We start from the raw sequence: 11,639 nt of genomic DNA on the forward strand, positions 1-11,639 counted from the left end.
GTGTCAGTCCTGTCAGGCCACAAAACTGAGATAAACTCAAGCTAATCAATAAGTGGACAATCCTTAATTTTGGCTGACGTTATGCAGCTTTATTGAAAAATACACTGTGTTAGAGGAAGTGAAGACAAATCTCTGCAGGGCTGTGACCCTCAAGGACCTGAGTTTGACCCTTCTGACTTCAAGGTGTATTCTGGTTAAAACTCAATGTAACCATTGCTACATTTTTTGCAAACATGCTTACTTTCCTCCTACACTGTTAGAAATAAAGGTTCTGTTCAGGTACATTTTTCGTTCATCAAGGTACAAACAATGTAAATGTTCCCTCAAAGGTACAACAGTGGTTTTAAGGTCTGATTGTGAAGCTTAAATAAGTTTTTCCAGGTGAAAAGTTCATATTTGTACCTTTTTATAACCGAATGTTTTAAAACAGAACAGTAAAATAAAAAGCCTGGAGACGAGACGGGGAGTGTGGAGTCAGTATAGTTTAGAGAATATAATTTATTGGATTATGCTACAATTATGTTCCCTGACTAAAGGTACTGAGATGTACCCTTGAGGGTCCCACCCCAGTGACAGTTTCATACCTTTATTTCTGAGAGTGTACAGTGGTGCAGTGATAGTCTCTAAAGCAAGATTTTTTGGTTTAAAGACTATAAAACCCCTTCTGATGATGTTTCTTGAAGGTGGGAGGAACCTAAAAAAAATACAACTGTAGATCTGTACTTAATAGCCTGTACAGAGGCCAGGCTAGCAGCTAGGATTGGTTGAGCGCTGCAGGGATTTTCAATGGTTGTATGTCATATTTGCAAAATATATGCTGGGTGTTGCGAGAATGTTAATGAATTAAAGCACATAAAGACAAAAAATTGTGAATTCTGTCCAACTGATGAGGCTGAGGGATGCACAGCTGTACTACAGAATATTACATAACGTGATAAATAACATACTAAATGCTAGTTTAGGCTGGAATGCACCTTGAAGTAAAAAAATTAAGCCTGTCCAAGAGTTATGGGACATTCTCTCTTCTGCTTTGTAAAACACTCCTCTGGGCCCATATTTATTAAAACTCTCAGAGTAAAATTGCTCATTTGGGCTCACTTTATGCCTTTTTCATAGCCCTGGATAGGAGTAGATTGATGTGCCCTCATCTTAGATCAGTGTCGTTACTCTGACATGCTTGATAAATATGGGCCCTGGATTCTAGGTTTGTACTTGTTGTTAGTCAAACTTGGGAATCACATCAAAATAGCACATCTCAGAATTTTAAGTGATGTCTCAGTGGGCTGATGAGGTGTCTGGAGTCATTTCTCACTGAAGGATGCTGATTGTGATGGTCATTTGTGTTGGGAGATGTCATGAAACATTACTAAAGGAGAGCAAAAGACTATGAGTCTGTTGTTTATGTAGAGTCTATATACAATGGCAAGATGGAGCCTTTTTCTAAGTCTGACGAACAAATCTATGGTCTGCTAAAACCCATTATCTGATTGGTCTTCATCCCAGCTGCAAGTTTCTCGTACACTGTGTTCAGGAAACTCCACCTCAAGGTCATACACAAAGTCTGGGTCGTCCTTATGGCGGCGGTTGCGCTCAAACAGCACGTCCATCTGGGCCTTCCTGCGGTTCAGCTCTTCATCGCTGAGCTTGTTGAGGTCTTCTTCGTGTGAGTCAGGGCCCCGCTGTGCAGCCAGACTCTCCTCTACGGTGAGACCCCGAAGGTGGTCACGGAGAACCGTGTGTAGTCTCTCCAGCTGTGCCAGAGGCACAGATTCCAGGTATAGACTATGGCGGACGTGGTGCTTCAGTCTCTCTGCAGCCCTGCTGCAGTCTGAAGGAGAGTCAAGAGGAAATTTCAGTGAATAGTCAATGTCAGTCTTAGTCAGGATAGATTACTCTATGAAATGTCTCGACATCATTAGTAAATGAAATCAAAATTACAAACATTCAGTGTCCGAAATATAGAAAGAACATCAAACCTGAGTACTGAGAGAAGTTCCTCACTGGTATTACTCTTTTACGGATGTTTCTTCTTTCTCCATTTTCATATATGAGGATAATTGAAGGAGGATCAAACTTAATCCCACACTGCTTCGCCTTTATAGACATCATCATTCATCACTCACCTGTAAAGGGAGAAGTGTTATTTTTCTAGTATTACAAACTGTTGGTCAAACTTTAGGCTAAAACTCAGAGCCTGTCCTTGAAGTCGAATTCCATGGATTTTTCCAAATATCTGCATAATTCAATTAATAATATGAAAAGATATGATTTGATATGAAATGCTTCATTCTAAGCAAACCTACAGAGTCAGAATTGTTCACAGTGGTGGTGATAGGAACAAGACGTCTGAATTTACTGCTTCTAAAAGCTCCCCCACAGAAAGTTTGCCATTGTAAGATATTACTTTATACTAATTTGGAGATGATGTTTTGGCCTAAAACATTTTTTAAAAAGCCGTATATGGTAATGGGATACATACAAAGGGATGTTGTGAGGCAAATTGGTCCCCAAATTACTGATTTATCACTATTTTACCATTATTAACATTTCATCCAAAATCTCAGAATGCGTGTGGAGGTTAACTGATTATTTTGGAGAGCAAAAAAACAGCAACATTTCTAATGTGACCCCTGGTTCCTATCACCACCACTGTAAAGAAATCTGCATTTCTACAATGAACCATTTTACATCAAACCACTCTGAATTTGTTCACATCTCGATGACTGAATTAGGCAGAAATTCAATGGAATTGGCAAATTTCCTTTACAAACTTAAAGGGGAATTCCACCAATTTTCCACATTTTCTGCATAATTCAGTTATTGAGGTGTCAAAAGTCATTGAGAGTGGTTTGATATAAAAAGGTTCATTGTAGAGAAACTTCCAGACTCTTATTACAGATTCTTTTTTACAGTGGTGGTGATAGGAACCAGGAGTCGCAGTATCTACAACACAGATATAGCCATTTTATTCACTATCCAAAACCACCAGTGAACCTACACGTGTCTCCTGAGTTTTAAATGAAATGCTGATGATGGTAAAATAGTGCTGAGTTTTCCTTTGAGACTATTTTGCCATACAGCGCCCTGCCTGCACCCCTCCACCATGAATGCATATAAAAACAATTGTAAGGCCAAATTCTTATGTCAGACGTCCCATAAAACAATCTCTCGGTTATCACACAACATAATATAACCATTTCACATAATAACTTTCTGTGAAGGAGCTTTTAGAGACATTGACCTCTTCAGACGTCTGGTTCCTATCACCACCACTGTGAACAGTTCTGACTCGGTACGTTTCCCTAGAACGGAGCATTTCACATCAAACCCATCTGACTAACTTTGTTTACATCTAAGCCAATTAATTATGCTGAAATTTTGGAAAAAAAACGTGGAATTCACCTTTTAAAGAGCCCTGTAAACATGTAACTGAACCTAACCTGAAAACTGAACAGCGTATCTGACAAAAGCCCATTCAAAAGACAAGCTCAGTATTTAGCTCTGTAGGTACCCACGCAACGCCTAAAACACTTTCCAGCACTTAAAGTTATAAAATCTCTTGCTTTACATACCTAAATTTGATAATAATAATAATAATAATAATGGGACAGAAACGTTAGACACATATTTGTTTACGAATCTCGAGTTTCTCTTCTTCTCTAAACAACCACGGCGCGTTGCAGCGCAAACGGCTGCAGTAGCGCCCCCTGTCTGTCTCGCCGGTCAGGCTGGATGCGGAAACACAGCCGAATGTAAACAGTATCACAGCATGAGTTTAGCATGCTAATTTTATATTTTGCACTCAGTGTGTTCCGTTTAATCCCCTGCGGAGCATCACAGAAAGGTAAGGAGATTCTCCAGTACCTAATCTGAGAAAACAGGAGGAGTACACAGCTGAAATCTCCTGCTTTGTCTTGCTCTCTGCTGTTAGCTGATCAGCTAACTTAGCTGCTGTCTGAGTTCTCTCTGTGGTGATGCTTCTGCTCTGTGTTTCTTTCAGATGAGGTCATTTGTGGTCCTGCATCTGCATGGTTTGAATCAGTGGACATGTCAGTGAACATTGCCAAACGAGGATTCCACAGGTGACAATCTGCCTCACGGTAGCCATAAACAGGCAACGTGTAGAAATCTAAACAGTGAAGACACAGGTGGACAGGAAAGTGTCACACCTGTGAGTCATTCCATGAGAAGGTGCTGTATACGAGACAAGTCTTTATATATATATATATATATATATATATATATATATATATATATATATATATATATATATACACACAAATACATAAATACAAAAATAAGCCGTAACATTAAAACCACATACTTGTTTCTACACTCATCAGCTCAACTTACTATATAGGTGCACTTTGTAGTTCTACAGTTACAGACTGTAGTCCATCTGTTTCTATGCATACTTTGTTAGCCCACTTTTACCGAATGGTCAGGACCCCCGCAGGACCACCTGGTGCTGGTGTGTTAGTGTTTGTTGCGCTGATGTGAGTGGATCATATCACAGCATTTTAATGTACCAGTAAAGCTGCATTTAATCACTGTCATTTATGGAAGTCCGGAGAGGCTGTGAGCTGTTGCTATAATTTTCTGGATTGTTATCTCGAGATAACAAGATAAGGAACTCGTTATTTCAAGATAACAATTTTGCTATCTTGAAATAACAAGACAAATAACTCGTTATCTCAAGATAACAACTTTATCTTGAGATCACAAGATAATTAACTCATTATCTTAAGATAACAACTTTTGTTTTCTCAAGATAACAAGATAAGTAACTTGTTATTTCAGGATAACAGATTTGTTATCTTGAGATAACAAGATACTCAACTTGTTATCTCAAAATACCAATCCAGAAAATTATAGCTACCGAATGGCCTCTCTGGACGTCCGTAGTCATCAAAAACTCTGGGTACAGTAATTTTTATTCAGTATTTCATGTACTGCACTGAACTAAATCCAGTTAAACAGGACTGTTTATGCTTTTTTAATGCAGCTGGTTAGAGTTCTTTAAGTACTGACAATATCTATGATATGCTGAGAGAAGTATTTTGTTGATCACCATAACAAAATTTATCACGATAAAGATAAAATATCTTCATATTGCCCACCTCTACTTAGGTCCTTAAGACTGTCCAACCCATAGCAGAAAGAAAGAGAAACCAGTTGATTATGATTTTGTTCTTCAAAATATTTTTTTTCCAATATTTACAGAAAAGTCATGTAATTTACTTTGGCATTTACTGCTCTGACACAAGTTCAGTATAATGTAGTTGTACTTCTCAGTGTTATTTGGCACAAAAAATAAATGTGATTACTGAGATGGGCAAATCATTTTTTTTTATTTTTTTTTATTAGCAAGAATATGTAAAATATATAATCAAAACTATAATGGACAATAAACTGTTTTTCTTGGGAAAATTTTAACAAATATTTCAGATTAGCATATCCATTTGCACTGATCTCATGGAATAACTACTGTTAAGATACACAAGTGGCATTTGTAAGTATTTAACAGTGTGAAACATGCTTGGATATTTCAAATGTATAAGTGAAACCTGTTATGTGTCCTTCAGAGAGCTCTTGTATGAAGTTCAGCATGATCCTACGCCTCATGTTATAAAGGCTCTAGTGATTCAGAGATTGCCCAGCGGAGTTTACATGGATCAGTATCAGCTTGCATCTTTGAGGGAGGACACTGGATTACAGGTGACATAATCTAATGATCTTTTTTTATTATTGTTTTAATAATAAATTTAACACAGTCACTCTATACTTGGTAATGAATTCCATTTAAATTATTTCAGTCATTCACTAAAGAAATTGCATAATTTTCCTGCTTGCCTGACCTCAAATGTAGCTGATCATCCAAGATACGTTAGCAGTCTAAGTTTGCTTCTTTAGTTAAAGTTACAAGACTAAAATAAGACAAGTCTGTCACCCCCAAATATTTTGGGTGGTATAGACGTCCAATAATTATTAGCTACATTAGCCTCATGGCTCCTGTACAAAACTAAAGAAGCAAACTTGGATGCCAAACGTGTCCTGGATCAGCTACATTTGGGGTGATGTGGAAAATTGTGAAAATTTTTTTTTTTTTTTGTGAACTACTCCTTTAAGTTAGTGATGAATATATCCCTACAGACCATAACAGTCCTCTCCCAGATTCTGTTTATTAAAAATTATTATTTAAATTGACATGCCTATTAAAAAGACATGTATGTTTGTGACAGGTACTTCTGGATTCAGCTGTTAGTCTTGAAGACCCAGCCTATATGTCCTCTGGTTTCTCTGCACTGGTCTATCTCAGCCCAGCAGATGGACTTCCTGGGCTTCTACAGGCAGCTGTTCCTGTCCATGGCCGGTACCACAGGCCGTCCAGTTCAGGTGGATGGGAACGAGTGTACATCGAGGGGCCAAGGCTGCTGCTTCGTCCTGAAAGCTGTGGGTATATAAGGCTTTAAAGGGGAGTTTGGGTATAATCAGTCAGAGTGATTTGATATGAAATGAGAAACTGTTGTTCACAGTGGTGGTGATAGGAACCAGACGTGAGTCTAATGCCTCTAAAAGCTCCCTCACAGAAAGCTACTACATGAAATGGTTATGAATATGCTGCCTGATTGCTTTACGATAGTTCTGAGAAAGTTTTGGCCTAAAATACACTTTTAAAATCCATTCATGGTGGAGAGGTACATGCAGGGCAAACGGTACCTAAAGAGAGCGTAATTATTGTACCATTGTCAGCATTACATACAAAAACTCTACGAAGCCCTCAAAGGGACATGGTGTATTCTATTTGGTGCTCACTTGATAGTATTGGGTGCTCATCACATAGTACCTGGTGCTCATTTGATACTATTGGGTGCTCACCACATAGTATAATACCAGATAATATTGGGTGCTTACCTGATAGTATCTGGTGCTCATCACATAGTATCTGGTGCTCACTTGATAGTATTGGGTGCTTATCTGATAGTATCGGGTGCTCACCACATAGTATATGGTGCTCACTTGATAATATTGGTTGCTCACCTGATAGTATCTGGTGCGCACCAGATTTTTGTCCCTTTCACCTAACACCCCTTAAGGGGCTCCGTGCGATAAAACTCAGAAGACACGTGTAGGTTCACTGGTCATTTTGCATAGTACATAAAATGACCTTGTAGACATTATGACCCCTGGTTCCCATCACCACCACTGTAAAGAAAGTTGCCAGGTTTCTCATTTAGCATCAAACCACTCTGGATGACATCTCAACAATGAGTTATGCTGAAATGTAGAAAATCACTGGAAGTCATTTTAAAATGAAGTCACGCTGACTAACAACATGATAATCATTCAAATCGCATAGAAATTCTCAGTGTCTGCATTTTAAATGCACACATTAATGTTTCTGCTCTCCGATGCAGGTGAAACGCTACCATCCGGTCTACCTCACAGAGTGGTTGAGGCCCCCTGCACAGTCCAGAACCAGAGTGTGTGCTCATGGTTGGAGATCCAAGGACTGCAGGTAATAGCAAACTTGCAGATTTACATCTAACAGACGCTTAATAGTATTTTTAGACACAAATTTCAGATCAGTATAAGTGGTGCATTTGTCCCCTTGCTAATCTGAGCGTTTGTGTACACTTAAAAATGATGGTTCTTCAAGGGTTCTTTAGTAGAGAAAATATATAGGTTCTATATGGTTCTGTATAGAACCATGAACATTCTGAAAACCCCTTTCCATGATCAAAAGGGTTCTTTACATCCTGAAATGGTTCTTCAGATTGATGGAGAGTGTGCTGTAGATGGTTCTATATAGAACCTTTTGGAAAAGAGTTCTATATAGCAACAAAAAGGGTTCTTCTATTGTTACGATGTCAAGCTTGTTACAATAGGTGAGCTCTTTTTGGTGCTATGTAGAACCCTTTTCAAAAAGGTAAACATACATATAGAACCATCTACAGCACACTCTCACTTTCACAATACAAAAAACCCTTAATCATGCAGATCGTTCTTTGAGTGTTTAAGGTTCTATGTAGGACCATTTTCGTTACTGAAGGACCCTTGAAGAACCTTCATTTTTAAGTGTGTGGACTGTAAGCAGGCAGATCTCAGGGTTGGTGACCACTGCCATAGAAAAGCACTTTTCTCTAAAGAACCTGTCAGTGGATGGTATAAGTGTGTATATTTGTTTTTTATTTAGCGTCTTATTTATATGGTTGTATGTCTATTTTACTTTGGATGCTGCTCTAAAACCCCACCTTATTTACAGGAATAACTGAAGTGCTTTTATTGTGTAGGTACCTGACTCAGTGACTCTGGAGCTTCCAGTGGGGGATTTCTCTCTGACTGGCCCGGTGTGTGCGGGAACAATACTGGCAACCCTGCTGTGTTTCGCTCTTCTCTTCAGAACGATCTGGAAGCATGGCATCTTTTGAAATTCTGAGAAGCAAGAAAGAGGCAGGAAAATATTCTGAGTGCAGGAATTCCAACGAACAGCTGAGAACCTGTGGAGAATAGAGGTTCTGAAGGACTCCTGTTAATTTAGACATAGTCCATTTGCTAAGACAGTGTTTGGTGTCTGAAGGTTCTTTAATTTTGCACTGAGCTACAGGGCTAATGTAGCCAATTAGTAATAGAAGTGTATTTGTCTGCTTACTTCTGTTATATTTGCCTCATAGCCCAAACACACTGTCATTTGCAAAAGTTTGGGCACCCCTGGTCAAGTGATGTTTTGTTGACGTTCTAAGTGAATATAAGTGAACGTCCTCTACAGAGAACACAGTTCTGCACATTTTTAGGCACAATTACTGTTTATTTGAATTTAACATAAAAAGCCACAACATTAAAATTATGGTACATTTTAGATGTGTTTTATTTTGTCTAATATGTTAAACTATTTAAATAAATAGAAATTGTGCACAAAAATGTGGAGAAAAATGCCATGTTTAAGTGTGTTCTCTGTAGATGACGCGTTAATATATTTTCACTTAGAAAATCAACAAAACATGGAATTTGCCTGAGATTGTTCAGATGTTTGCATACGACTGTATCCTAATGTTGTGTATATTAGAGCTAAAGGTGTGCAAGTTGTACCGTTTTTTTTTTTTTAATAATATTACAAATTTGTCAGCTGCTGTTTACACTGTCAACATTCCATGATGAACAGAAGAATAAAGAATAAAAATGGTCTAAAATGAATTAACTTACATTAAACGTTAATAATGTTTTTCTTCTCCTGTAAAGTTCTGTATTTGTAGACAGTCACATGAAGCCCCTCATTGTGTTTCTAAGTGAGCATCATTGGGTCTCTGTAAACTTCAGTATGAATGAATGAATGAATGAATGAATGAATGAAAAGAAACATACAGTAGGCAGATAAGATAATGGAAACACCTCACAGATTATGATAGATAGATAGATAGATAGATAGATAGATAGATAGATAGAGTGAATGTATAGACAAGTAGATAAGTAGAAGAGTGAATGAATAGACAGATGGACAGATGAGTGGATAGATAGATAGATAGATAGATAGATAGATAGATAGATAGAGTGAATGTATAGACAGGTAGATAAGTAGATGAGTGAATGAATAGACAGATAGATGGACAGATGAGTAAATGAATAGACAGATGGACAGATGAGTGAATGAATAGACAGATGAGTGAATGGATATATATATATAGAGAGAGAGAGAGAGAGATAGATAGATAGATAGATAGATCACTTTATTAATCCCAGAGGGAAAGTCGTCTATTACAGTAGCACAAAGTACAGTAAAGAGCAAACAAGAGCAAAAGTATTACTGTACGCTATTATACAGATAAATAAATAGAAGAAGTGAAGATTTATAATAAAATATACTAAAAACAGCCATAAAATATAAAGTGCAGTACAAAAATAAATAAGTAAAATCGCATAAACTCACCATTTCACTGTTCTTGGTAACAATAATTTGAGCAAACTAATGAAGAGTAGCCTGAGTAGCTTAAACCACACTGAAGTAAAAGAACTGGTAATGTGGTGAAATCGTTATTCAGGTGAAGGTAAAGGTACCTTTCTAAAAACAACCTGAGCAGAAGTACAGAAGTAGCAGCTCAAACGTCTACTTAAGTACTGAGTAACTTACGGAACCACAGTGAAACTGAAACTTCAAATTGAGGACAGATGCTGTTCTTCTCTTTTTTTAAAAATAATAAAACCTCAAAAGCCTGATGTGTGACCATCACAAAGCACTACAGACACTGTCGCCAACTTTATACAACGACAGCAAACACAAAAAAGGAATTAATAACTAGATGTTAATGACTACAGAGTGACTGAGTGACACTCTTAAAAAAGGTGGCGCTTCAAAGGTTCTTTAGTAAAGAAAATGGTTCTATATTGAATTATGAACACTTAAAGAACCCTTTGCCTGATTAAATGGTTCTTTGCCTCATGAAAGGGTTCTTCAGATTTATAGAGAATATGCTATAGATGGTGCTATACTCTATATAGCACCAAAAAGGGTTCTTTTTTGGTGCTGTACACCATCTTAACAAAGATGATTTTCAAGGGTTCTTTAGTAAAGAAAATGGTTCTATATGGAACCATGAAGACTTGAAGAACCCTTTGCTTGATTAAAGCGTTCTTTGCATCATGAAAGTGTTCTTCAGATTGATGGAAAATATGCAAGAATGTGCTATAGACGGTTCTATATAGCACACAAAAGGGTTCTTCTATTGTTACAAGCTTGACATCGAACCATTTTGAAAAAGGTTCTATATAGAACCATCTACAGCAAATTCTCCATCAGTCTGAAGAGCCCTTTCACCATGCAAAGAGCCCTTTAATCATGCAAAGGGTTCTTTGAGTGTTCATGATTCTATATATTTTCTTTACTAGAGAACCCTTAAAGAACCATCTTTTTTAAGTGTGTATCATATGAAAATGATAAATAAATAAATAAAATGATAAAACTAAATAGGTTTTCATGAATATAAAACTAAGTTATGGTATAAAATGATTCTAATATGCGAGACCAGCACAGCTTTCAAATATTTAGTTGGACACAAGAAAACTGTAAATAAAAAAATGAGAAATGATAGAAGTGTCCAGAATGATGAACTAACCCGTGCACTCTTAAAAAAGATGGTTCTTCAAGGGTTCTTTAGTAAACAGAATGGGTCTGTTTAGAAGCATGAGTTCTACATAGAGCCATTTCATGCTTAAATGGTTCTTTGCATGGTGAGATGGTTCAGATTGATGGAGAATGTGTTGTATATTTTTGAAAATGGCTCTATATAGCACTAAAAAGGGTTCTTCTATGGTTATGATGTCAATCTTGTATACAATAGCAGAACCCTTTTTGGTGTTATATAGAACATTTTCAAAAAGGTCCTGTTTAGAACCATAAACACCACATTCTCCATCAATCTGAAGAATGCTTTCATGATTCAAAGAACCCTTCAATCATGTAAAGGGTTCTTTGTGTGTTCATCATTCTTTATAGAACCATTTTCTTTACTAAAGAACCCTTGAAGAACCACCTTTTTTGAGTGCGTAGAACCATTTTCAAAAAGGTTCTATATAGAACCATATACAACACATTCTCCATCAATCTGAAGAACCATTACACCATGCAAGGAACCATTTAATCATGC

At 37.2% G+C, this 11,639-nt stretch overlaps 2 protein-coding genes across 3 annotated transcripts; one reads left to right on the forward strand and one right to left on the reverse strand.

The window, feature by feature from the left end:
* Positions 1 to 466: 466 nt before the first annotated feature.
* On the reverse strand, positions 467 to 3,677 carry cep19 (centrosomal protein 19). Of its 2 annotated transcripts, none has more exons than XM_036586679.1 (3): positions 3,573 to 3,677; positions 1,977 to 2,123; positions 467 to 1,828 (listed from the first exon to the last, which is right to left on the reverse strand). In XM_036586679.1, the coding sequence occupies exons 2-3, from the start codon at positions 2,110 to 2,112 to the stop codon at positions 1,470 to 1,472; spliced, it is 495 nt and encodes a 164-aa protein (XP_036442572.1). In that variant the 5' UTR covers positions 2,113 to 2,123; positions 3,573 to 3,677; the 3' UTR covers positions 467 to 1,469. The 2 variants fall into 2 exon arrangements, with proteins under 2 accessions (XP_036442572.1, XP_036442571.1); XM_036586678.1 differs by lacking the exon at positions 3,573 to 3,677 and adding an exon at positions 3,441 to 3,555.
* Positions 3,678 to 3,721: 44 nt separating this feature from the next.
* On the forward strand, positions 3,722 to 9,191 carry pigx (phosphatidylinositol glycan anchor biosynthesis, class X). Its single transcript, XM_036586522.1, has 6 exons — positions 3,722 to 3,844; positions 4,001 to 4,082; positions 5,586 to 5,718; positions 6,243 to 6,453; positions 7,419 to 7,519; positions 8,295 to 9,191. The coding sequence occupies exons 1-6, from the start codon at positions 3,781 to 3,783 to the stop codon at positions 8,430 to 8,432; spliced, it is 729 nt and encodes a 242-aa protein (XP_036442415.1). The 5' UTR covers positions 3,722 to 3,780; the 3' UTR covers positions 8,433 to 9,191.
* Positions 9,192 to 11,639: the final 2,448 nt, after the last annotated feature.

This window comes from Colossoma macropomum, unplaced genomic scaffold (assembly GCF_904425465.1).
Source record: "Colossoma macropomum unplaced genomic scaffold, Colossoma_macropomum, whole genome shotgun sequence".
Lineage (NCBI taxonomy): Eukaryota > Metazoa > Chordata > Actinopteri > Characiformes > Serrasalmidae > Colossoma > Colossoma macropomum.

Excerpts from the sequence above, each read along its gene's own strand:
- pigx (XM_036586522.1), top strand. The coding sequence starts at position 3,781 with ATGCTAATTTTATATTTTGCACTCAGTGTGTTCCGTTTAATCCCCTGC. Across the intron at positions 3,845-4,000 it reads CTGCGGAGCATCACAGAAAG|ATGAGGTCATTTGTGGTCCT; the intron begins GTAAGGAGATTC and ends TGTTTCTTTCAG. Across the intron at positions 7,520-8,294 it reads TGGAGATCCAAGGACTGCAG|GTACCTGACTCAGTGACTCT; the intron begins GTAATAGCAAAC and ends TTTATTGTGTAG.
- cep19 (XM_036586679.1), bottom strand. The coding sequence starts at position 2,112 with ATGATGATGTCTATAAAGGCGAAGCAGTGTGGGATTAAGTTTGATCCT. Across the intron at positions 1,829-1,976 it reads GAACTTCTCTCAGTACTCAG|ACTGCAGCAGGGCTGCAGAG; the intron begins GTTTGATGTTCT and ends ACTCTCCTTCAG.